The sequence below is a fragment of the Takifugu flavidus genome, chromosome 18 (genome assembly GCF_003711565.1).
Source record: "Takifugu flavidus isolate HTHZ2018 chromosome 18, ASM371156v2, whole genome shotgun sequence".
NCBI lineage: Eukaryota > Metazoa > Chordata > Actinopteri > Tetraodontiformes > Tetraodontidae > Takifugu > Takifugu flavidus.
Genome location: NC_079537.1, coordinates 8,550,322 through 8,574,694, shown reverse-complemented (window position 1 = coordinate 8,574,694; position 24,373 = coordinate 8,550,322). Strand labels below are relative to the sequence as shown.

Sequence of the window (24,373 nt, the reverse complement as noted above, 5' to 3'; positions counted from 1 at the left end):
AACTTCTGCTGGAGCCTGAAGTAGCCTGAAGATCCAAGCACCAAGCAGCGCTGCCTGCGGTGGGCGATGAGCAGAAGCACGCCACCGCCCGGCTCCGCACAGCTCCGTTATAAAATCAGAACCTCTCTTGTCTTTGACAGAATGGGTTTTTAATATTAGATGTTTTCAGGGAAAAATCACTTCCTGTGGAATTTAGCAACCAGCAGATGAGCAACAGCACAGTTCTCAGAACACTTCTTCTTTCTGGGTATTTCTGCAAAGATGTTGTAGCCGAGATGAAAATGAATACACTTTGTTTTCTTTATTCTTTTTGAAATATCTACAAATCCTGATTTTATATTGAAGAGTTGGCTCAATAGAGTGTTCTATGTCTTGTCTGTGGCTGACGCCCAGACGCCTCGCTCAGTCTGAGCCGTGGTGTCAGTTTGCTCTTGGGTTTGTCAACCATACAGCTGTGAAATAAAAGAACAGTGGGTATCTCGGGTCCTCCGTCCTTTCCATAACACAACGCAGATGAAGAAAAGACACGCCCGTTACAGTGTATTATTTCTAATGATATTTTGGCCTCAGTGTTCCTTTGGACCTGCGTTCTGCTTTGCAAAATAAACTACTAAATTCCAAAATCCGAACCAGTGCAGCCGGTGTTCAATTGTAGTTTGTGCCTACAGCGGAATCTACACAAGCGCCCCCTAGCGGCCGTATATAGTCGGGTGCAAACATTTTCGGAATTGCCCTGCTGTTCCTCCCACTGCCAGCAGGGGCGGCACTTCTGGATGTTGCCCGTTTTTGACTTTTATCCACAGAAAGATGCACCATGCACATGTCTACTCACCCAAACAGGAAGCGGCCCATCCGACAAGCAGAAGGTTCCGGGAGAGTATCGTGATGTCGCGGCTTCTTCTGAAGCAACAAATCCTGCACAAGTGTGAAATCGCGGTTGAAGTCGTGAGAGCATGAAAGCACATCTGGTTGTGACGCTATCTGATCGGAGTTCAACCTGATAGTGACAGTGCGGTGCGTGAATCCCTGAGGGTGATGATGGTGGGGGTGATGAAGAGCGGCTCCGTCCTCTATAAAAACCGCAGCGGGCGCTGGGACGGAGCGAGAGGCGACGGGAACGCAGAGGGACCGCCGTCACATCTGGACCTGGAGATGCTCCGCAGACTCATGCTGCCCGCCGTCAGCCTCCTCCTGCTGCTCGCCTGCAGTCCCGCCGAGGCGTGGTACAAACAGGTGGCCGGACCCCGATACTACTCCGTGGGCAGAGCGTCCGGGCTGCTGTCCGGCATCCGGAGGTCTCCGTACACGAAGAGAACCGAGCCGGAGCCGACGGACGGGGAGTCCGTGGGCAGCAACGCGGCCGAAGCAAGTCTGCAGAACTTCATCCTGAGGACCATGGTCAGTGCTCCACAGAGGAATTATGGGATGGCTCTCATTGCCATGACATCCTACATGATCCATATGATTTGTGCTGTACGTCAAAGATAGATGTTCATGTTCTGCTGCTCTCCCACCAGCCCGTCTGTGTCAAAGACGTCCAAGCCGACCCTCAGAGCTGCCAGCTCCTGCAGGACCTCAGGGGCTTGCTCCGCTGCCAAGCCGACGTCTTCTTCTCCCTGGACCCCTCAGACTGCGCAGAGGACTGAGCCCGATGGACTAGCCAGAACCGCTTCCAGCTCCAAACTGGTGTTAAAACTGGGGTTTTAAAGTTGTCGTACTGGTTTTAAGATGTGTTAAAAGTGGCGTTGTGAAATTAAAAATGTACCGGGGAATAAAAGAATCATCCCGCAGTTTGGGTTTTTATTAAGCAAGTGAGACAAATCGCACAAAAATCCAGATTTTGGAGTCTGAATTTGTTGTTTTGGATCCTCCCTCCCTCTCCCACTCATCAAAGCCCACACCTGACTGTGCTGTCACATCACCATCCCCCCTCTCCCCCGTAAGACCTCCGGCACCAGCAGCTCTCTCCTCACATCACGCCACCTCCCTCCACCCCCTGCCAGATCGACCCTCCCAGTCCAACCCCCGTCCTCACCCACCAGGAGTCACACCTCGCCTCTCCATAACAGCTGATCAGGTGAGGAAGGAGCTGAGGAGGACCAAGACAAGGAAAGCTACTGGCCCTGATGGCATCAACTCCAGACTACTCAAGGACTGTGCAGACCAGCTCTGTGGAGTACTCCTGCACATCTTTAACCTGAGCCTCAGTCTGGAGAGAGTTCCACTACTGTGGAAAACATCATGTGTGGTTCCGGTTCCTAAGACTGCGCACGCCAGGGGCCCCAACCACTTCCGGCCAGTGGCTTTAACCTCTCACCTGATGAAGACCATGGAGAGGATCGTTCTCACCCACCTCCGACAGCTGGTGGACAGCAAGATGGACCCTCTATAGTTTGCATATCGACCGGGCATTGGTGTGGACGATGCTGTCATCTACCTGCTGCACCGGTCACTCTCACACCTAGAGGGCACCGGGAGCACTGTGACAGTCATGTTCTTTGACTTCTCCAGTGCCTTCAACACAATCCAGCCATCATTGCTGAGAGGGAAGATGGAGGGAGCCGGAGTCGACTGTCACCTGGCTGCCTGGACCACCGACTACCTCACCAACAGACTACAGTACGTGAGGCTCCGTGACTGTGAGTCCGACGTGGTTGTCTGCAGCACAGGGGCCCCGCAGGGTACAGTACTCTCTCCCTTCCTCTTCACTCTCTACACATCGGACTTCAGCCACAACTCGGACAGCTGCCACCTCCAGACGTTCTCCGATGATACAGCCATCGTTGGATGTGTGTCTGAGGGGAACGAACTGGAGTACAGGGAGGTCATCACCAACTTTGTTGCCTGGTGTGAACTGAACCATCTGAGCATCAACACCAGCAAGACAAAGGAGGTGGTGATCGACCTCAGTAGGAAGGCTCCTCACACTGCACCCGTGAACATCCAGGATTTGGACATTGAGATCGTGGAGGAGTACAAATACCCGGGTGTTCATCTCAACAACAAACTGGACTGGACTCATAACACAGACGCCCTATACAAGAAGGGCCAAAGTCGTCTTCATCTACTGAGGAGACTGAGGTCCTTTGGAGTGTGCAGGTCACTGCTTAGGACTTTTTATGACAGTGGTGGCATCAGTGATCTTCTACGCTGTGGTCTGCTGGAGCTGTGGAAGCTCAGAGAGGGACAGGAGGAGACTCAACAAGCTGGTCAGAAGGGCCGGCTCAGTCCTGGACTGCTCTCTGGACTCCATTGATGAGGTGGGTGAGAGGAGGATGTTGGCCAAGCTGACATCAATTATGGACACCCCCTCTCACCCCCTACACGAGACTGTGGGGGAATTAAGCAGCTCCTTCAGCAGCAGACTGTTACACCCACGGTGTAAAAGGGAGCGTTACCGCAGGTCATTTATCCCTACTGCCATCAGATTGTTCAACACTTAATTGTAGCACCAATAACCCAGGGTTGGCATATTTGCACGAACTAATCATCCTACCTCTGGAATGTCTGATTTGCACATCTTATTTGTACCTTAAATTTTCTTCACACTGTCCGACACTCCTGTACATAATTTTTAATTTCTGTATATACTGTATAATGTACATAGCAATGTACAAAATAGAAGAGTCTTTTTTTTTTTTTAGTACTTTCTGTATTGTACACCATGGGCTACCACTGTAACGTGCAATTTCCCCGATGTTGGATCAATAAAGTCTTTTATCCTTATCCTAATAATCACCACAATCACAACCAGTCATTCTCATTAATAAAAACTTTATTTAAAATCCTTTAAAAATACTTTGAATAAATAAAAACCAGTACTATACAGTTACAGCAGCTGGACGGATGCCAGGTTGTCTTTGACAATCTGATCCACGACCATGTGGAAGACCAGCCGAACGCTGGCCGTGTCCGTTGCCGTGGTGTAGTGGTGGTACACGGGTCTGTCGGGGCCGCGGCTGCACGACGAGAACATGGCTGTGATGAAATGAGCCGCGGCGTCCACGTCCCCATCGTCTCCTGCGGGGGGGTGTTTGAACTGGACAGATGAGCATTTCTAGCGGGGAAAAAAATTACCTTGATATTCGGAAAAGTAGAGTCTCAGGTGTCTCCCGGAGTGACGGATCTTCTCCTGGAAAAGGTCGGTTTTGTTCATGAGCAGAATCTGAATCAGGAAACAAATGAAAGCAGCTGTGGAATCACTTCATTCATCATTCATTCAAAAATACACCACCGGACCCAAACGCACAGGTGAAATGGACCTTTACCGCTCCGTTACCATGGTCTGGATCGGCAAATTTGCTTTCAAGGGACGCGTTTTGAGTGGAAAATTGGATTTTTCTCTCGCGCTTTAGATTTGAAACATGTAAAGATCTGAAGGTTCTGATGCTGAGGAGGTTGGTGGAAACTCCTTCGCCTGCTCTTCATCCCAGCTTTGTTTGGATCAGGAGCTTTAATCAGCTCCCAATTTAAACAAAAGTGCCCGTTTCCCTCCCACGGGGGCAGCGACTCACCACTGAGGTCCTCCTGAAGATGCCGTTGGCGCAGGTGGAGGCAAAAAGCTCTAAACTCTCCTGGAGTCGATTCTGCCGAGGGAAGGAGGGACAAATGACTATTTGCAGCACGTTGGGGTGAGGAGGCAGCGGCCTCTTCATACGCACCACTGGGGAAGCCTCCATTAGCGTCGTGTCGTAGCTGCTGAGAGCCGCGACAAACCAGACGGCCTGAATGCCTTCGAAGCATTTCAGCCACTTCCTCCTCTGGCTGCGCTGGCCGCCCCCATCGGACAACCTCTGCGCATAACTATTGCAGAACGTAACCGCCAGGGGGAGCTGTAGTCGTTTCAGAGGCACTTTTGAACTGGTTTAACCACGAAGTCAGAATTAATCGCCGTGGAGATGTGTAAAAGCATTAAACACAATAAAATGTTTTATTACTTCCATGTTTTAGCTCATGCATGTTGCTTCAAAAAACAAAATAAGGCAAAAAAAGTGCACACCTGATCCCGCAGATCTTTAGTCTTCCGTTCACGCAGGTGTTGTGGGTCTGCGGTGAACTTTAATTCGAGCTTTCACTTACATGTAAAATGATTTGTGGAAATTTGCACGAGACAACACCGGCTTGAACCATTTCACATTTTTATTGTATGGTGCAGATATGATGAACATTTGGTGGAACAATGTGAGGGGGGCTCTCTGTCCCCCGATCGTAATCTGATCTAAAAGATTTCACACAAACACACTTTCACTACACGTGGGTATTGCCATGGTAACAGCATAGGATAAAAAAGGTATCAAAGTAGGCGCCATTTCCCGTCATGTCTGAAATGAGACACGTGTGCTGATAAGACTAAAGATTAATCGAGGGTCTCAACCTTACAGCCACTTTGTATCCAGGAAGAAGATTAAACTGAGTGAGTAAAGACAAAAGTGTTTTATAAGTGCTGAATTCACCAGCTGGAAAGGTACAGGAGCCCAGTTATGGGAGCATGTTTAACAGAACTAGCATAAAAGTGACTTCTTTTTTTTTTACATTCTTGAAGATTTCCTGTACAAAAATATGAATTTGTGTCAAACACATTTAGGCATTTACAGTCACAGTCAGTTGACCTCTGGTGTCACTTGCATGACTTCTGCACGGTGCTGTAAATCACTTCATTGGGATGAAACTCCTTCTCTTCCTTCCTGCAGGTGAAGAACCAGCATAAACCCACAGACGTGTCACATCAGCGGTGACGATGATGGCGGAATAGCTCACCTGCTGCTGGCAGATGTGAAGGTGCGGTGCGTGAGTAGATGACCTCAGAAACCTCAGCTGTCCTAACTTCCTGGTTTCTCTCTGCCAACTGGCTGATGCGACAGTTGGTGTATGTCTGGTTCTGGACATTAAAAACGACAACTGTCAACATTAAAAGAAAAGCTTATTTAATGTATTTTATCCAGAATCACAAAGCAGCAAATCGCTCCAGCTGGATGAATAAATAATAATATCATCATACCGGGCAGTCCTCTCCGCCCTCGGCCTCTCGCACCCTCTTCGTGTTTTTCTTAAATCTGAAACATTGACAGATTTTTTTTTATTTCATTCAAACATATCAGACCTCTGCGTACGATTAAACTGTAAATCTTACCTCATGGCAACAACAGCAACGATGATCAGGACCAGTAACAGGCCAATAGGGATCATTATGTAAGTACTGTAGTGCCCGATTCCTGTGTAGCAAACAAAGTGAGTTAGTTCCCCGAGCATGTTTATCACCCCTGGACAGGTGACCAGTCCAAGGGCACTGAGGGTGCTGCAGCGCCCCCTATCTGTTGTCCATATTAACCAATCAGGTGAGAGGAACAGCTCAGGCTAGGAATTAATCAGAGTTGAACCGGAGTTGATATTTAGGAATGACATTGCTAGCATAGGGTGGTGCACAGGAGCTGTTTCCATGGTCACCACACCCCTGGACACCAGGTTCCTGATGTTCTAGTGTGCCTGCATGTGATTGCAGGCTGAAACTACAATCTTCATGCACCTGAAGTTCTACCTTGAGACTCCCCCTTTCCACAAACTCACCTTTGATCTCAACCGTGACGATAGATGAGTTCTGGCTTCCGTGTTTGTTTGTAGCTCTGCAGAAATACTCTCCGTTCTCACTGGTGTCCCACACAGACTGGTTACCAACCTCCTGGACCCCGTCCATGATTCTAAACCAGACGTAACTCTTAACGGGGGGGTTTGCAAGACTCTGGCAGACCAAGGAGACTCTTGTGCCACTATCTATCTCCATCGGTGGACTGGCTCTCGTGTTCTTGGGCCCGTCTGAAAGGAAACATTCGGCATCAGTCGCCGGGTTGACTTTAATTTTGTAAAACTGTGATTCTGTTTCCTGTTCTCACATTCCACGTCCACATGCACGGCCGCCGTGGTCGTTCCCGGGTGGTCGCTCAGAGAGCAAGTGTAGTTCCCAGAGTCTGAGGGCGACACGGGACCCAAGTCCAGCTTGGATCCATTTCTGACAGGAGCTCCGTTCTTAAACCAGGTAATGGACTGATGGGTTCTATTGCAGGGGTTCTCACATACCAGGCGAACAGAGTCGCCTTCCTTTATTGTTCCGCCCACGCTGGGCTGCAACCTCCTCACCAACAATTCTAGCAGATCAGAAAGAGAGTCTGTAACATCAAGGTTTCCACCAAAGAGCATGAAATCAAAGCAAAAACTTACCAAGAACTTGCAGCACTGATCCGGTTATGCCTGTAAATTTGCCAGTATCTTCGGTGGTCTCGAATCTAAACGCGTATTTCCCTGAATCGTTGCGCCCGATATTTTGTATTGTAAAAGAACAGTTGTTTTTTTTGTCACCGTTATACCGAAACCTCGAGGTCAAATTTAAGTTGTCGCTGTCATATAAAAACGGACCATAAAAAAGATCATTTCTTTCATGACCCCACATGACCCTGGTCACCGAATATCTGGTGGGGTAAAAAAAGGTACATGGAATGAAGACGCTGGAGTTCTCCAGCACGCAGATATTAGCCAGCGGATATTCGACGCCATAGTCGGTGCGGATACCTGAAACAAACAAGCTCAGTGAGGCCCAAGATTCAAGCCAGTTCAATCAGACACACGTTGCCCTTCCTCACCGTTCAGAGGCAGCAGCAGCAGCAGCAGCAGCAGAAGTGTCCACGTCCAATTCCTGAGTCCAGCACACATGTGGCGACCGTGGTTAAGGCTAAAGCTGCTCGTGGGACGACGCTGACCCTTGAGACGCAGTACGTGGCTCAGCTTTACAGTCACAATGTGAGCAGAGGAAGACTGACAAAACCTAATTATGGTCCCTCCGTGTGGTTTCAACACCGTCAGCTTGTTTGTTTGGTGACCTCAAACAGAAAAGCTAACGGAAGAGGAAAGAAGAGGAACACACCAACGTCTACAGCCAAAAGCTGTCATCGTGGTCTGGAACATGTATCTTAACCAATATGCAAATCTTGCGTTGCACAAGATGAAGAACAAAACTTCTGCTGGAGCCTGAAGAGCCTGAAGATCCAAGCACCAAGCAGCGCTGCCTGCGGTGGGCGATGAGCAGAAGCACGCCACCGCCCGCCCGGCTCCACACAGCTCCGTTATAAAATCAGAACCTCTCTTGTCTTTGACAGAATGGGTTTTTAATATTAGACGTTTTCAGGAAAAAATCATTTCCTGTGGAATTTAGCAACCAGCAGATGAGCAACAGCACAGAACACTTCTTCTTTCTGGGTATTTCTGCAAAGATGTTGTAGCCGAGGTGAAAATGAATACACTTTGTTTTCTTTATTCTTTTTGAAATATCTACAAATCCTGATTTTATATTGAAGAGTTGGCTCAATAGAGTGTTCTATGTCTTGGCTGTGGCTGACGCCCAGACACGCCCGTTACAGTGTATTATTTCTAATGAAATTTTGGCCTCATTGTTCCTTTGGACCTGCGTTCTGCTTTGCAAAATAAACTACTAAATTCCAAAATCCGAACCAGTGCAGCCGGTGTTCAATTGTAGTTTGTGCCTTCAGCGGAATCTACACAAGCGCCCCCTAGCGGCCGTATATATTCTCAGTACCAAAACATTCCACCCCGGCTTGTCTCAATGACTATCGTCCAGTAGCACTCACTCCCATCATAACAAAGTGCTTAGAGCAGCTGGTCTTGGCACAACTCAAATCCTGTCTCCCAACAACCCTGGACCCCCATCAGTACGCCTATCGTAAGAACAGGAGCACAGAAGATGCAGTCTCCACAGCACTGCACTCTGTCCTCTCTCACCTGGACAATAAAGACACATACGCCCGAATGCTGTTCATAGACTTCAGTTCAGCATTTAACACTGTCATCCCCTCCAAGCTGATAACCAAACTCAGGGACCTGGGCATCAGCATCTCCATCTGCAACTGGTTATTGGACTTTCTGACCAATAGACCACAGCATGTGCGGCTAGATCATCACTGCTCCCCTACCCTCACTGTAAACACTGGAGTACCACAAGGCTGTGTGATGAGCCCATTCCTCTACTCCCTTTTCACCCACGACTGTAGAGCTCTACATGGTTCCAACACCATCATCAAGTTCGCAGATGACACCACGGTGATTGGCCTCATCAAGGATAACGATGAGTCAGCTTACAGGGAGGAGGTGGACCGTTTAGCTACGTGGTGCCACAACAACAACCTGCTGCTCAACACCAATAAAACTAAAGAACTCGTCCTGGACTTCAGGAGGAAGACGGACATCCATCCACCCATCCACATCAACGGAGCAGCGGTGGAGCGTGTGTCCAGCTTCAAATTCCTGGGGATCCACCTCTCACAGGACCTCACCTGGACGACTAACTGCTCCAGTTTGGTGAAAAAGGCTCACCAGCGTCTCTTCTTCCTGAGGGCTCTGAAGAAACACCACCTCTCTTCAGACATCCTGGTGAACTTCTATCGCTGCACCATCGAGAGCATCCTTACCAGCTGTGTTACGGTCTGGTATGGGAACTGCTCTGCCTCAGACCGGAAGGCCTTGCAGAAGGTGGTGAAGACCGCCCATCAAATAGCTGGAGCTTCTCTTCCTTCCATCGAGGACATATACAGGAGGCGCTGTCACAGGAGGGCCAAGAAGGTCTCTAAAGACTCCTGTCACCCAGCACATGGACTGTTTACCCTCATGCCCTCTGGGAGGCGCTACAGGAGCCTCCGGACAAAAACCAGCAGGTTCAGAAACAGCTTCTTCCCCACTGCTGTCTCCCTGCTGAACTCTGACCCCTCCCACTTTACCTCCCTTCAGGCACAATAACCCCGTCTGGACTGACTGATTGTACATTCACGCTATTTGCACTGACTACATCTGTTACAATAATTGCACTATTTACATCTGTTATTTGCACTATTTACATCTGTTATTTGCACTACCCACATCCAGTTACTTGCACTGCTTTCCATACTTTGCACATCAGCACCATAGTTACAGCCTGTATATATATTTATCTTGGTTGCAAAGACTTTTATATATCCTTTACATATCTGTGAACTCTGTAAATACAAACATATAGATTGATATCATAAACATATATCATTGTGTGTATACAGTATATTGTATATACCCATCACAGTTTTATTCGCTACTTAAGCACTTCTGGTTGGATGCTAACTGCATTTCGTTGCCTTGTACTTGTGACATGTGTAATGACAATAAAGTTGAATCTAATCGAATCTAATCTAATCTATATAGTCGGGCGCGAGCATTTTCGGAATTGCCCTGCTGTTCCTCCCACTGCCAGCAGGGGCGGCACTTCTGGATGTTGCCCGTTTTTGACTTTTATCCACAGAAAGATGCACCATGCACATGTCTACTCACCCAAACAGGAAGCGGCCCATCCGACAAGCAGAAGGTTCCGGGAGAGTATCGTGATGTCGCGGCTTCTTCTGAAGCAACAAATCCTGCACAAGTGTGAAATCGCGGTTGAAGTCGTGAGAGCATGAAAGCACATCTGGTTGTGACGCCATCTGATCAGAGTTCAACCTGATAGTGAAAGTGCGGTGCGTGAATCCCTGAGGGTGATGATGGTGGGGGTGATGAAGAGCGGCTCCGTCCTCTATAAAAACCGCAGCGGGCGCTGGGACGGAGCGAGAGGCGACGGGAACGCAGAGGGACCGCCGTCACATCTGGACCTGGAGATGCTCCGCAGACTCATGCTGCCCGCCGTCAGCCTCCTCCTGCTGCTCGCCTGCAGTCCCGCCGAGGCGTGGTACAAACAGGTGGCCGGACCCCGATACTACTCCGTGGGCAGAGCGTCCGGGCTGCTGTCCGGCATCCGGAGGTCTCCGTACACGAAGAGAGCCGAGCCGGAGCCGACGGACGGGGAGTCCGCGGGCAGCAACGCGGCCGAAGCAAGTCTGCAGAACTTCATCCTGAGGACCATGGTCAGTGCTCCACAGAGGAATTATGGGATGGCTCTCATTGCCATGACATCCTACATGATCCATATGATTTGTGCTGTACGTCAAAGATAGATGTTCATGTTCTGCTGCTCTCCCACCAGCCCGTCTGTGTCAAAGACGTCCAAGCCGACCCTCAGAGCTGCCAGCTCCTGCAGGACCTCAGGGGCTTGCTCCGCTGCCAAGCCGACGTCTTCTTCTCCCTGGACCCCTCAGACTGCGCAGAGGACTGAGCCCGATGGACTAGCCAGAACCGCTTCCAGCTCCAAACTGGTGTTAAAACTGGGGTTTTAAAGTTGTCGTACTGGTTTTAAGATGTGCTAAAAGTGGCGTTGTGAAATTAAAAATGTACCGGGGAATAAAAGAATCATCCCGCAGTTTGGGTTTTTATTAAGCAAGTGAGACAAATCGCACAAAAATCCGGATTTTGGAGTCTGAATTTGTTGTTTTGGACCCTAATAATCACCACAATCACAACCAGTCATTCTCATTAATAAAAACTTTATTTAAAATCCTTTAAAAATACTTTGAATAAATAAAAACCAGTACTATACAGTTACAGCAGCTGGACGGATGCCAGGTTGTCTTTGACAATCTGATCCACGACCATGTGGAAGACCAGCCGAACGCTGGCCGTGTCCGTTGCCGTGGTGTAGTGGTGGTACACGGGTCTGTCGGGGCCGCGGCTGCACGACGAGAACATGGCTGTGATGAAATGAGCCGCGGCGTCCACGTCCCCATCGTCTCCTGCGGGGGGGGGGGGGGGGGTGTTTGAACTGGACAGATGAGCATTTCTAGCGGGGAAAAAAATTACCTTGATATTCGGAAAAGTAGAGTCTCAGGTGTCTCCCGGAGTGACGGATCTTCTCCTGGAAAAGGTCGGTTTTGTTCATGAGCAGAATCTGAATCAGAAAACAAATGAAAGCAGCTGTGGAATCACTTCATTCATCATTCATTCAAAAATACACCACCGGACCCAAACGCACAGGTGAAATGGACCTTTACCGCTCCGTTACCATGGTCTGGATCGGCAAATTTGCTTTCAAGGGACGCGTTTTGAGTGGAAAATTGGATTTTTCTCTCGCGCTTTAGATTTGAAACATGTAAAGATCTGAAGGTTCTGATGCTGAGGAGGTTGGTGGAAACTCCTTCGCCTGCTCTTCATCCCAGCTTTGTTTGGATCAGGCAGGTGATCACGAGCGGCCATCAGGAGCTTTAATCAGCTCCCAATTTAAACAAAAGTGCCCGTTTCCCTCACGGGGGGCAGCGACTCACCACTGAGGTCCTCCTGAAGATGCCGTTGGCGCAGGTGGAGGCAAAAAGCTCTAAACTCTCCTGGAGTCGATTCTGCCGAGGGAAGGAGGGACAAATGACTATTTGCAGCACGTTGGGGTGAGGAGGCAGCGGCCTCTTCATACGCACCACTGGGGAAGCCTCCATTAGCGTCGTGTCGTAGCTGCTGAGAGCCGCGACAAACCAGACGGCCTGAATGCCTTCGAAGCATTTCAGCCACTTCCTCCTCTGGCTGCGCTGGCCGCCCACATCGTACAACCTCAACAAGCCGATAAACAAAGATTTAGTCTTTAATTATGCGGCGAGAGATTCTATCTGAATATGAACTTCTCATTCTAAAGAAAAAAAAAACTGCCTCTTTGTTGGAGGACACAGGTTTTTTCTATTTGTAGGAAGCAGCGAAAACATTTAAATGGAGTTGAGTCTTTATTTACTTTAGAGTGGCGTCTGGGGGTCTTGGCGACACAGGTAATAGCTCTCGTTTTAGCCTTCAGCTGTCTGATTGCTGTACTCAAGGCAGCAGCCATCGAGGCATTTATCTCCTGGGTCAGGAGTCTGTCACTAACGCGATGTTGGACAGGTTGACTTTAGGGTAACCACTGCCAGATGACAGACTATCGCCTGTCTCCGGTTTGCTGCAGGCGCGAGATCAGAGATTTAATGTGGCAAACTAGAGCGAAGAAGGGTGCGAGAATCATTTTCACACCTCCGTACCGAAACCTCTGAGGAAATTTCAGCGAAACTTTTCATTGTTCACCTTTAGACGCGCGTGAAAACGAACCTGGAACCAGATCGAGTTACTGTTTTGTAATGTTAGACTGGAGCCTGAGTAATGAAGGGCTTCATCTGGCTCCCGTGATATCATTTCGGACGTTTTAGCGGATGCTAACACGCTTAATCTTCATGAAATCCACAGAGCGGCGGAGATTCCCACGCTATCGTGTTGCATTTGCTGCAGCGGTTTAATAAACCTCACCTGAAGATCATCTGGTTAAGCTGGAACTGCGTCTCCACGACGCCGCAGGTCCGCACCCGCACTCTCAGCACGTCCGTCTCTGTGGGGACGTACAGCGGCGCGATGATTCGATTCATGTTCTCAAAGAAACTGGAGAGGAGGAAGTTCGAAAACCTTTAAAAACACAGCAAACCTCTGGGCGTTTTCAGAAAGGGTTTAGACACTTTTTCGAATCACTGAATTACTGCAATCATCTGAATTCTCCTTCACACACACCTAAAATCTCTCTCAAGAGCCTCATCGAGTGCGTGAGTCTGTGTTAAGACGTGAGAGTCATCTCACGTTGCCTCAGAGGCCTGAGGAACATAGTCCAAAATAGTCCCGTATTTCCAGAAGTCGATGATGCGTCACCTTGCAGGCGTGAACTTTGTTGAGTTGTCACATCAACTTCCTGGTTCTGGCCATGCTGGAGAACACTGGCAGAACTCCCTGCTGCCTCTGAACAGGAATCTTCCATCTATTTCAGTGTTACCTCCAGATAAGAGCTAAAGGTGTGGGTGAGTGAGACCTCTAGTCATGGTTGTATGGGGCTAATCAGAGCTGAAAATCCTCTTTAAACCAGGCTCTACCAAACACCTCAAGTGTCCGTTTTATGTACCTTTAAACGGCTCCAAATCAGATGTTTTCATCAGTCTAGATGGCTAATAAAAATCTGATCGCTCCATCAGCAGGCTCGCTAACTTTTTTGTTTTTAAAAGCTGTCTGGTATGAAAGCAGGAGGGTCAACGAGACATTTACTCCAATATATTCAGCACTTCAGTCGATGAGGACACGCGGGCGGGAACAATGCAGCCAACGCTGAGCCCCTCCAACCAATAAGTGTTGTTGAGGAAGTGTAGAAACTAACCTAAAAACGATAGCCCACATCCACCCCTTCAACATCCACCCTCCTGTTAATACTCGCAGCCGTCAGTGCGCCACCTACTGTTGATACGCTGCTATGGCGGCGCCGGAGGAGGTTGTGGTTTTAGCACAGCAGCAGAGGAGCGGCGAGGTAATTGGTGCTGCTGTGATGACTTTCATCATGTGATTCGTGCTTACTTTAATTCATCCTAACTGCCTCAGCGTATCTGCAAATAGAGCTTTTTAAATTTAGCCACAATTACATCTCCCTCTACGCAAATACAACAGGACCCCCCCCCCCCCACCACAGAGAGGAGCTATTCAAGGCCACAGATGTACGCAGAACAAGGCAATTTCCCCTGACATTTCCATCGTTATTCGGCCGCGGAGATCGTACTCACTACAGTGCAGAGTCGTTCAGCTCAAACTCGTAACCTCTGGCCGCGGCTGCTCGAAAGCCGTGGTCAGACCAGAGGGCGCAGAAGGCGTGGGCCACAAAAGGGAGCAGTTCCTGGTCCTCTCCAAAACACTGACTGCAGGAGAGGACGGAGCGGGCGTGCATCTGTAATGAATCACACAGGACCTTCCAGGCATGAACAACGTGCTGTTCTCTGTCGCAGTGCACAGAATGTGCAATAAATACATTTATGAAAATAAATCCTGCATGTAGAAATGGGCTCCTTGTGCTGATTATGTCCAAAATTTAGCACAACCCATTGACGCTACATTATTTACTCATATGGTTTAAGAAATGCAGTCGGTTGAGTGACTTTTAAATGAAAAGCAAATACATTTAAACTTTGTATCGTTCGGCATTTGAACGCAGCACTTTTCCCAACTTTGAGACAAGAGGTGAAGGGTGACACCTGGCGTCCAAACGGGGAATTGCAGCCAATAGGAATTCAACTAATTAATGCTGATTTGTCTAAACCTTAAACTTGCACCATCTCTACTCGCCTTGTTCTTCTTGTTGGCGAGGTTAATCCGCAGCATGCCCATTCCTCGAAGTACAAACTTCATAGAGGTCAACAGGTTGTCCAACACTGCAGGCTGTGGGACAAGTAACGGGGGACGTGTTGTTATTGACCAATGCAGCTGCGCCGGGAGGACAACAAAGTCTGATGCTTAGTACCTTAAAAGTGGTGAGCTCTTGTTTGGAAAAGCCGTGGCTGTGGATTATCTTAATCTGTTTTATCAGGGTGCTCTTCCCACTTTCCGCAGGTCCTGACATAAACCAGGCCGACACTGGTGACGGGGTATCAACAAGAAGACAATAACGGTGTCTCGCCGTGGATGCACCTACCGAGCAGGAGGATCTTCACCACATTCATCTCCGTCCTGGCGTGCTCACAAAGGTCCTGCTCGATTTTGGAGCTCTGGAGTTTTGCCCTTTTGCTCTCCTCGCTGACATCCTGGTGAAGGCACATTCCCATACAGATCTGAGGAGACATTCAGCTTCAATACCAGGGCCAGAGGTCACAATCAGGTCCAGACAGCGGTTAGGTTTATGAGAAAGAGACATCTTGTTGATTCCTACTGACATCTTTTTGATTTATTTTGTGATTCAGTCTATGAAAGTTGGTTAATTGTGACACCAAACTTAAACACACAGTGAATTACTGCCAGGTCTATCATTGGCTAATCAAAATAAATGTTTATGTGCTGAAAATGTGCCAAAAATCATAAATTTAATAGCCCGTAATCAGGGCGCTGGGTTGCCAGGTTTGCCCCTAATTTGCAATATAAAGATGGTGGTTTCTTAGATATATCTGCTAATATAGCAGTCTGGCAACAGTGAAATGGTTAAAACTGCCCAAGTCATTAATAATGTTTTTGGTTTTCTCCAAATGAAGAAGTAGACAAATTGTCCCGTAAAATGCTGGACGACAGCAAACGCAACTGAATATTATAGTACTTTTAAAATAATGAATTCAAATGCAGGTTCCTTCATTCATATCATTTTCTTTAAAAGTCAAACCGAATTCAGCAACTTTATTACCTGTAATGGGACTGGCAGAATGTCGAGACAGCAAAACATGGGTGTTTTTCCTCTGGACGTGGCCGCTGTTTTGGTTAAGTTCAGCTAACGATGTTAGCAACAACCGCAGCTAAGAGCTAATATGCTTAATTAGACGCACTTGTGATGCTTTCATGACGTTCCGACGGTTTGAAAGACATGAACAAAACTACTATGCTGTATGTAATTACTACTTCAGGAGAGGGATGCTGACTGGAAATATTCAAATATTTTGCTTGAATAAAACTACATATTTGTACAGACGCTCAAACGTTGAGAAAATTGAAATTTTAGAAAGGCTGGACTGTAGCGTCAATATGGTGTTGTAATTTACTACTGTTCTTAAATGTGACATTTTGCATTGTCTTTTTATGGTAGATTTCCCGTCAAAATTTGTCAAGTCTTCAAATTAGAAAACGTTTTAATGCATAAAAGTAATAGTGAAACAACCATTTTCTCCAATGTTCTTTGAAGAAGCAATATTATAAAAAATGAGCAGAATTTGAAAGTAGCACCAAAATTAAGTTTATCACCATAATATCTATCTTTCAATACCTGTATATGATAACAGATAAGAGAAGACTTTATTAAAGCCACAACTAAGATAAGATAAGACTTTATTAACACTGCGGAACTATGTTACTCCGAGAAAAGAAGAAGAGCGTGCTGGTGCCACTCCTCCTCCTACCACTAATCATCCATCCATCCATCCATCCATCCATCCATCCATCCATCCATCCATCCATCCATCCATCCATCCATCCATCCATCCATCCATCCATCCATCCGGTGGGTCCATCAGAAGGCGCTGCAACGGCCTCTTGCGGTATAGTGTGGTATTACATAAAAGGATGGCCTAAGCCTTAGATCCAAAGTCATTCTAAAACGGAATTCATTATTTCTTTAATGTTAGTTTGGTGCACTTATGGAAGCTGGGCCCAGGCAGAATTAAAATTGCCACTTCAAAAATCGTTCCCTTAGCCAAGACTACACCTTTAACAATAACAAAAGCTGATTTCACGCAACTGCCTCCAACTCAGGCGACTGCCAAATTTAGGTACTAAGCACCCGACATTAATCAGAGTGTGTGACACTTTCATACAGCTTTGTGATCCAACTCCAGTAAAAAATAAAAAATAAAACAATAAATCATTCAGGCACGACAGTTCTTCTTGCAGACACACAGAAAAAGATGCCAAACAGCATTTTAGATGAAATTATTATTTTCAGCTGCATTCTGTAGCCCGGCATCATCTACAGCATCAACATTGAGAGTACAGTCGACACTTAACACTTTCCAGCTCACCATACAGTACGCATTATCTACACTCGTATACAGTAGTTAATGAGGTGAGTAAAATATAAATCCACAAAAAAATATAGAATTTAATCCCATCTGATACGGTCTCGACGAGAGGAAGAGGCCGCGAGGGGAGGTCTAGTTTCTGATCAGGTCGTCAACAGAGAGAACTCTACTCTGATAGAACTCTACAGCGTCCTCGGCGTAAGAAAAAAACAAAACGCTCAACATCAGGCGTGCGTCTCGACTGTGCAGTAATCGCTGCTCTAATCAAACTTTCAATTCGCAGTTGTTGTAGAATATTCCATCTGTACAGCACATGAGGTTCAAACACATCCTCCGCAGTTAGAGGATAATATATACATACAGTTCATATATACAGAGACAAGTCACCTGACCCTCTGCTTCATGCGCCCAGAGCCCATTACACACTGAAAAAATAAAGTTGTCTTGTTAATGAAGGCAAAAAAAGAAAGTAAAAAGGATCTGGAGATAAAAATAGACACTTTTATGTTTGTTTACAGGTCGATAGTTAATACTTTTGTATCAGTGATTGACTGGCATCAACATATAGTTGCATATGTAGAATATAAGAATACACAGAGCACACCCACACGCACAGGAGTACACACAGTATACCTGATTATGCTCACACCAGCTATAAAGCTGGCTGCTAGAATCAGCATGTGTGAAAAGGGGGTTTTCAATAATAGATGAGTTTGGATTAATTGCGCTGCCCGGGCTCGGACCTTCTCTAAAGCACGGCCTGGGCTCTCTCTTGAGTCTTCTCCTCCTCCCGGCGCTTCATGGCCTGGATCACGGCGATCTCTTTGGCCTCCTTTTTTTGGTTCCGCGCCTCAAACAGCAACCTGGAGTCAAACGGAGGAGAGGACGCCAAACAATGCGATAAAGATCGATATGCCGCTACATGCTTTTATTTTGGCGGGACCCGTTTTACCTGTTTTTGATTATCCTCTGTACGATGGCATCGGTGGTGAGGCCGTTCCCGCTGTCCACGATCCGCAGGATTCCTCTCCTCCGGGGCTCCTGGATGTCAATAAAACAGGTCCAAATGAAAACGGGTCAGATTGCAGAAATGCATCAGAGGTAGTGGGTGGGTGGGGGGTGGTGGTTCTTACAGCATACGGGTCAGATCCATCCCTGCCCGGATAGATTTCGGTCCTCCCATGACAAACAAGATCCACCTGTGGATGAAAAACCCCACTTCTGCTTGGATCATTTCTAATGCTGAGTGTTTTTGCTGTTTTTAGAAGGTTCCACCTACTTTAAAATGGTCCAGCAAATCTTTAGTGACGGCGAACGGCGCTCCGATCACCACCTCAGAGACGTACTGAGGACAAGACCACCGTCAGAAACTGTACGTTTCACATGCGAGACATAAGAGGGGGGACCTACCCGACAGGCCAGGACACTGAGCGTTCTCTCGTGCACGTTCATTATGGGGTAGTTTTTCCCTTTGTAGCGGTTCACCTCCTGAAAATGAAGGAAAATGAGTCATGACAACAGTATTGGGACACGAAGGCGGTGCCCCCCCCCACCCGGCAGACGACGCTCGCCTGATCAAAGTGCAGTCCCACGATGACGTACGGCTTTTCTGCCAGCTTGTACACCGCCTCCAGGAAGTCCACGTGCCCGATGTCTGACGGAGGAGTCAAAAAAAATCAAACGATGGCAAAGTTTCAGATCTCTTGTTGAATCTGTCCTCATGGAAGGATACGGAACAGGTCGAAGGCCCCCGCCACATAGATGATGGTGTCCCCGGGCTGAGGCTCCTGGCCTGAGGCGAACTGGATGATCTTCTGTGAGGTCTGCAGGAACTGGGACACCCCCGTCCAGGGACTGTGACCCTTCTGGAGTTCAAAGAGCAAAAAAACCCAAAAAAAACAGTAAAGCAAAACAGCAGATGGACTTTTCACTCCTAAATCTGCTTCAGTCCCAGAAGAAAAACGTTCCTCCGCCCGCACCTCCAGAGCTACTCGGCCATCCGAAGCAGCGTAATACCAACCTTTCCGAAGTTGTCCGTGTGCTGCTGGTAGTCGGAGCTATCCTGAGGAGAACAGAGGTCATTCAGAACCGAAGGTACATGGAGTCCGCGCGGGCAGAAGAAAAGGGACACTCACGATGTTGCTGTGGTGGGCTTTGGTCATCAGCAGCATCCTGCCCACCAGGTCCGTGGTGGAGACGCCCTGCGTCCTCTTGCACTCCCTGAGACGAGACCAGGCATTACCACTGTCTCAAGGGGTCCTGGGGGTAGTTTGTTTTGCTCACCTGTATCGCCCGGACGTCTTCACCTCTTCGTAGGTGTCTTTGCCGTCCACTGTGAGCGTTATATCATCTAAACACGTCCCGGGAGACAAACTCGGTCAGTGTGTCCACTGATGGACGGGAGCAATAAACACCAAGGGGGGGGGGAGGGTTACCTCCATGGACGCAGAAGTCACTGTCATACTTGTCGAGGGTCCCGAGCGTGGTGACGTAAGGCGCCCCTTCCACCACTTCGTCCACCCACTTTATGGCCCGCACCATCTTGTATCTCTCTTCCTGCGTGAAGACCGGAGGACCCTTGTGCTTCGCAATCTCACCTGGGAAACCAGACACAGGCCAGGTGAGAGTGTTAGCAGTGTGGAGGGGCAGCGGGCGGGGGGCACGAAAAGGTTCTCACTGTCTGTGTGTACTCCCACGATGAGGTAATCTCCCATGGCCTTGGCCTGCCGCAGCTGGTTGGAGTGGCCGTAATGGACCATGTCGTAGCTGGAGCGAAAACAGAGCAAAACAAATCAGAAGTCTGATTACGGCAGCCTGTCTCGCTCTCTCGCCCGTCTGCCATCCGTGGATAATTAGATTAACCCAGGTTAGACACTGTTGCGGGGGCCATCTAGACAGATGGGTGTTTAGCCTTCCATCACAGACGGATAGATATTCAGCCTGTAGAAGCTAGCTAGCGCCTTCTGCCCAGAGGAGAGGGGGGCGACGTCATCAGCTAGCAGAGCAGTCGGCGGTGTCACAGATATCTGAGCAGCGTCTTGGAATAAAAATCGATTTGCGTCCACAGGACAGCAGGAAGCAGGCGAGAGGATGTTGTTTTCCAGCTCCTGTCTGCATCATGGTGTGTGTGCGCGTGTGTGAGAGTGGTGCAAACACAAGGTTTCACTCTGCCTGGTTGCCCCCACATGTGTCACCTTATTCCTGCTGTATTTTTTAGCAGTGTCAGAGTGATGCTGAAAAATTGATGACCTCGGCCCCTCAGCCAGCAGCTGAACCTGTATGGTCCTCAGCAGCGCACGGGGGGAACGTGAGCGCGGAAAGTGCACTCTCGTCATTTTCCAGAGGTGGTCCGAGGGCAGCCGTCTTTGCTGAGTCGGACATTTTTCCACGGAATACGTGCTGATTAGGAAGTTTATGATCGCGCACGGAGGACTTTACACTCCGGATGTTGATGGTTCCCTCACAGCAGAACCTTCGCCCCAGTCATCTCCTCCCAGGGTGACACAACAGGACTGTTTGTGCAGACGGGAGGGGGCGGGGTCAGTCAGGGGAGAATTGCAAGCGACCCCGCTGTGGATTTTCCTTGGAATGCTACAGTGCCTTTGTTTTGGAAGAGACAATGAGCCCAGTGAAGGGCTGCGCAGCGTGTCAGGTGTGGGATGGGAGGGGCCGGAAGGGTTAACGACATCGGCTGTTGTTGACATTGGCCCTTTTTGCATGCTCACCCCACCGGTTAATATTCTGGCATCCCACATATTCTGCAACATTCCATCAAACTGCAGACAGGCAGCCACACCTAAAAGGCAGGAATTCTCCCAGAGAAAGCGACCGTAATCCTGCCCTCAAACCCAGAAATTTGAAATATTTCTGCTGCGCCTCACCCCAGAGAGAGGGGGCGCTATAAACAGTCAGGGCTAGCGCTGCAGCTAACTACTGACGCTCTCATTTTCTCATGAATACAGCAGGATTTAACAATAAAATTGATTCAGCAGCCTAAGCAGTCGTCATGACTACAACACTCGCCGGACTAACCGCATGAAATATTGTGGTTCACCTGAGATGACGGTTAAATGTAAAAGGAATCCTGCGTGGTTAAATGGTTATTACCTGCCCATCATTCATGCGTTGAGCATTAAAAGTCACACCTTAATCTCTAAAAGTGCCGTCAAGCCAAACTTTGAGATAACAAAGCCATATTTGGTTACATAATGCTTAATGTTTGGCGCCTTTGGCAGCCTTTAAGCAGGGTCAGGGGTCGGGGTGTCTGGGGGCCACGTCCATGCTCCAGGATCACGGTCCCAGATCACAGGACGGAATAAACCCCCTTCTGGCCATGATGGAACTGCAATTGCAATTAACAGAAACGTTTATCAGAGTCTTACGAATGATGCGTTTAAGACCCGTGTGAATATTCCATATTTGTTGCTTGGTAACAGGAAACCATGTGGCTTTCAATGTCTATACTTGAGGGATGTGTTTAAAAAAACAATACAGAGCTTCAATAAACGCAGGATGTGAAACTTTAAGAGTAAATGCGTCAAAACTGACGAAATGTTGGCGATAGATGCCACAACACGGCGTGATACTGAGAGTGAACCCCGTGGCTCTTTCATTCGGCTTCAGGGAGCATTTAGATCATTTTAAAGTGATGAATAAGCCACTCTAGTCCATTTAAACACCGATCAAAGTTGGAGAGTGAGTCACGAACTGCAGCAGCAAAGATCGCCGCTCACTTATTATGTAACGGCGACCGAGAGGGAAAATAAGGGGATAAAAGTGCTGTAATAATCACTTAATTACACTTTTACACGCCCGGTGGATAAATCTCAAACGGAGGCACATCAACTGAGGAAATAGTGGCAGAATGAATAGAATTGAGCAAAGCTGCTCCGCTGCTCTGCAACCTGCGGCAGGCCTGTCCCGTTTCCACACCAGGTGACACCCGCGCAAACGCAAAAATCCCCAACGGAAGACAGGCTGGGAGCATCCTCGCCCGCACACTCACACGACACTCACCAGCCGTCGCACCACACCCGGACCCCCCGCCTCCTTTTCTCGGGACTCCGCGCTGCACCGCCGGGGGTCACCGCCGCCGCATCTCTCCCGGCTGCTGCGCTCCCCTGGTGCTGCTGGTGATGTCCGTTCTTGATCATTTTTCCACACCAGAGAGCCCAATCCTAAACAAATCTGTCTTGTTATCCTTTATATAGAGGGAAAGCCCCAAAAACAGTGACAAAGCAGCCGTCTCCGCTGCAGGACAGCCGGTATGTGTGACAGCAGCAGCAGCAGCGCGGTGCGTCCTCTTTATACAGTCAATGGATGCGCCAAAGCCTCCTCTGACGCGCCGGCGACGCACGACGCATGCGACGTCAAGGCGGCGTACGACGCAGGAAAGGAGCTCCCCGCGCGACGCTCCCGTCTATACGTTTTAACCGCAGTGGATTTTATTTTGAAAGGGCTCCAATGCGCCTCCTACATGGCGCTTGACGCCTGCTTGAGTCGTACGATCGAGCGGCGGCGCGCAGGAGACGCGGCGTTACATAATAGCGCCGTTTTGGCCGACGTCATGTGACTGAAGTATCAGAATTCCACAGTGACGTCTGCAAGTTTGACGTGTATATCATATTTGCTGTTTTTAGAGATAAAAATGTCATATATATGGGAGAAAGGGTGGCCAAACCTTTAAGTAATTACAAATAAAATACTATAAAAGGCCAAATCGTACAAATGGGCGTACAGATCATAAAAGACATTAACGGCGAAAAAAGGAGGTGACTACCATAATAATAGAGCGGCATATACTTCTCTGGGGTCCATATATGCTCCAGCAGATTGTGCGAGGCTGTAAATCACTCGGGTCGTTTCGTCCTGTGTAGAATGGTTAAGAGGATTAAAACTAGGACAATAGTTCAAAACACAAGGGCACGGTGAGGTGAATAAATCTATGTGTGACTCTCCTCGTTCTGCCCTTTGTATGCTCTTTTATGGAGATAATTTGGGTTCAGTGTGTAAACAGCACGGTGGTGCTCCATCCACAATTTTAAGTTCAGTAAACTTTCAGCAATAAATAGAAATTCTGACGATCTTGGCTAATTTTACTGTTGAATTCGGGCAGCGTGTAGCTGCACAGAGCTACCGACAGGGGGAGCCAGAGCACGCAGAACGAGGAACCCGTTCATCCCAAATAATCCAGGTTTCTGTGGTTTGGTGTCATTGAATCCGCAGATTTTTTTTTTTTTTTTAATTTCTATTTAAAGGAATCTGTTGTTAGATGTGTCTTGTGTGTAGCAGTGATTCGTTAAGGGTGCAGTTTTCTCAGCAGGCCCTCTGATGATCATATCTTCATCAGCATCGCGCTAAATGAGTGGCCAGGCTAATTGTGTGTGTGTGTGTGTGTGTGTGTGTGTGTGTGTGTGTAATTGGATGGTGGGGCTGTGGTCGAGGAACTGGGGCAGGCACCTGCTGCAGAAGTGGGAGGAAAAAGAATGCTGCCCTAGATCGGCCACCGGCCTCACCTTAAACCCAAACCTGGCAAATTAATCACCTCTTCAGAGGCCACCGAGTTTGTCTGGGGCGGCCGGCCGTGGGGGGGTAGAAGGCCGTCACACTGACCTGTAGGAGCCAGGAGAGGCCCGGCAGCTAGGAGGGGTCAGATGTGCTCCATCTTCGCCATCTGTCTCTTTGTCTGTGCGTTCCCTCGTGGGATGTTTCCAGCGCGCCGCTGCTGAGGAACGTGGTGTTTGATGAGCTGTGCCGAGACAGAGGAGGGGCCTTGGGGGGGGGCAGATGACTAACTCACCACTCCTCCTAATCTAGGACGAGCACACCTAGACATCCTTCATGACTCTAATGTTTTACTCGCGTCGGGCCAAAAATACGTCCACAGAGGCCAGCCAAAGTGGGTCGCCCAGCCGCTTTTTTTGGATCACAGAAGAAGAAAATGTGCCATCTAAATCGCCGTC

The 24,373-nt window shown here is 48.4% G+C and overlaps 5 protein-coding genes across 9 annotated transcripts; 2 read left to right on the top strand and 3 right to left on the bottom strand.

Annotated features, from left to right (window-relative positions):
• The first annotated feature begins 905 nt into the window (after positions 1 to 905).
• On the top strand, positions 906 to 1,790 carry LOC130515409 (neuropeptide B-like). Its single transcript, XM_057015618.1, has 2 exons — positions 906 to 1,398; positions 1,518 to 1,790. Exons 1-2 carry the CDS (start codon positions 1,036 to 1,038, stop codon positions 1,644 to 1,646), a joined length of 492 nt encoding a protein of 163 aa, XP_056871598.1. The 5' UTR covers positions 906 to 1,035; the 3' UTR covers positions 1,647 to 1,790.
• A 1,967-nt stretch (positions 1,791 to 3,757) lies between these two features.
• LOC130515402 (sialic acid-binding Ig-like lectin 12) lies at positions 3,758 to 7,879 on the bottom strand. Of its 3 annotated transcripts, none has more exons than XM_057015605.1 (11): positions 7,632 to 7,879; positions 7,213 to 7,560; positions 6,888 to 7,139; positions 6,565 to 6,810; positions 6,131 to 6,212; positions 5,999 to 6,053; positions 5,758 to 5,878; positions 4,662 to 5,684; positions 4,515 to 4,586; positions 4,078 to 4,165; positions 3,758 to 4,020 (listed from the first exon to the last, which is right to left on the bottom strand). In XM_057015605.1, the coding sequence occupies exons 1-8, from the start codon at positions 7,699 to 7,701 to the stop codon at positions 5,650 to 5,652; spliced, it is 1,209 nt and encodes a 402-aa protein (XP_056871585.1). In that variant the 5' UTR covers positions 7,702 to 7,879; the 3' UTR covers positions 3,758 to 4,020; positions 4,078 to 4,165; positions 4,515 to 4,586; positions 4,662 to 5,649. The 3 variants fall into 3 exon arrangements, with proteins under 3 accessions (XP_056871585.1, XP_056871586.1, XP_056871587.1); XM_057015606.1 differs by having other exon boundaries at positions 3,758 to 3,959; XM_057015607.1 differs by having other exon boundaries at positions 5,758 to 5,872.
• A 2,440-nt stretch (positions 7,880 to 10,319) lies between these two features.
• Positions 10,320 to 11,314, top strand: LOC130515408 (neuropeptide B-like). The gene is made up of 2 exons (XM_057015617.1): positions 10,320 to 10,922; positions 11,042 to 11,314. Exons 1-2 carry the CDS (start codon positions 10,560 to 10,562, stop codon positions 11,168 to 11,170), a joined length of 492 nt encoding a protein of 163 aa, XP_056871597.1. The 5' UTR covers positions 10,320 to 10,559; the 3' UTR covers positions 11,171 to 11,314.
• A 107-nt stretch (positions 11,315 to 11,421) lies between these two features.
• LOC130515403 (guanine nucleotide-binding protein G(o) subunit alpha-like) lies at positions 11,422 to 16,238 on the bottom strand. Of its 2 annotated transcripts, none has more exons than XM_057015608.1 (10): positions 16,088 to 16,238; positions 15,392 to 15,527; positions 15,221 to 15,312; positions 15,046 to 15,138; positions 14,490 to 14,650; positions 13,207 to 13,335; positions 12,360 to 12,489; positions 12,213 to 12,284; positions 11,752 to 11,839; positions 11,422 to 11,684 (listed from the first exon to the last, which is right to left on the bottom strand). In XM_057015608.1, exons 1-10 carry the CDS (start codon positions 16,124 to 16,126, stop codon positions 11,494 to 11,496), a joined length of 1,131 nt encoding a protein of 376 aa, XP_056871588.1. In that variant the 5' UTR covers positions 16,127 to 16,238; the 3' UTR covers positions 11,422 to 11,493. The 2 variants fall into 2 exon arrangements, with proteins under 2 accessions (XP_056871588.1, XP_056871589.1); XM_057015609.1 differs by having other exon boundaries at positions 11,422 to 11,623.
• Positions 16,239 to 17,306: 1,068 nt separating this feature from the next.
• On the bottom strand, positions 17,307 to 22,720 carry LOC130515401 (ethanolamine-phosphate cytidylyltransferase-like). 2 transcript variants are annotated; one of them, XM_057015604.1, is made up of 13 exons: positions 22,428 to 22,720; positions 20,089 to 20,177; positions 19,847 to 20,008; positions 19,695 to 19,761; positions 19,547 to 19,631; positions 19,432 to 19,473; positions 19,144 to 19,276; positions 18,983 to 19,065; positions 18,822 to 18,899; positions 18,691 to 18,756; positions 18,545 to 18,610; positions 18,364 to 18,452; positions 17,307 to 18,274 (listed from the first exon to the last, which is right to left on the bottom strand). In XM_057015604.1, exons 1-13 carry the CDS (start codon positions 22,562 to 22,564, stop codon positions 18,160 to 18,162), a joined length of 1,212 nt encoding a protein of 403 aa, XP_056871584.1. In that variant the 5' UTR covers positions 22,565 to 22,720; the 3' UTR covers positions 17,307 to 18,159. The 2 variants fall into 2 exon arrangements, with proteins under 2 accessions (XP_056871584.1, XP_056871583.1); XM_057015603.1 differs by having other exon boundaries at positions 19,144 to 19,292; positions 19,433 to 19,473.
• Positions 22,721 to 24,373: the final 1,653 nt, after the last annotated feature.

Bases quoted from the DNA above. Each gene is read 5' to 3' on its own strand.
- LOC130515409 (XM_057015618.1), top strand. From the start codon at position 1,036: ATGATGGTGGGGGTGATGAAGAGCGGCTCCGTCCTCTATAAAAACCGC. The intron at 1,399-1,517 runs GTCAGTGCTCCA...CTCTCCCACCAG, and splicing joins ACTTCATCCTGAGGACCATG to CCCGTCTGTGTCAAAGACGT.
- LOC130515402 (XM_057015605.1), bottom strand. From the start codon at position 7,701: ATGTGTGCTGGACTCAGGAATTGGACGTGGACACTTCTGCTGCTGCTG. The intron at 6,811-6,887 runs GTGAGAACAGGA...GTTTCCTTTCAG, and splicing joins CGTGCATGTGGACGTGGAAT to ACGGGCCCAAGAACACGAGA. The intron at 6,213-6,564 runs GTGAGTTTGTGG...TTTGCTACACAG, and splicing joins CGTCACGGTTGAGATCAAAG to GAATCGGGCACTACAGTACT.
- LOC130515401 (XM_057015603.1), bottom strand. From the start codon at position 22,564: ATGATCAAGAACGGACATCACCAGCAGCACCAGGGGAGCGCAGCAGCC. The intron at 20,178-22,427 runs GTGAGTGTCGTG...TTTTCGCTCCAG, and splicing joins CGGGTGTGGTGCGACGGCTG to CTACGACATGGTCCATTACG. The intron at 19,474-19,546 runs GTGAGTGTCCCT...TGTTCTCCTCAG, and splicing joins AAGCCCACCACAGCAACATC to GATAGCTCCGACTACCAGCA.
- LOC130515408 (XM_057015617.1), top strand. From the start codon at position 10,560: ATGATGGTGGGGGTGATGAAGAGCGGCTCCGTCCTCTATAAAAACCGC. The intron at 10,923-11,041 runs GTCAGTGCTCCA...CTCTCCCACCAG, and splicing joins ACTTCATCCTGAGGACCATG to CCCGTCTGTGTCAAAGACGT.
- LOC130515403 (XM_057015608.1), bottom strand. From the start codon at position 16,126: ATGTTTTGCTGTCTCGACATTCTGCCAGTCCCATTACAG. The intron at 15,139-15,220 runs GTACTAAGCATC...CTTGTCCCACAG, and splicing joins AAGAGCTCACCACTTTTAAG to CCTGCAGTGTTGGACAACCT. The intron at 11,685-11,751 runs GTAATTTTTTTC...CCCCCCCCGCAG, and splicing joins CTACTTTTCCGAATATCAAG to GAGACGATGGGGACGTGGAC.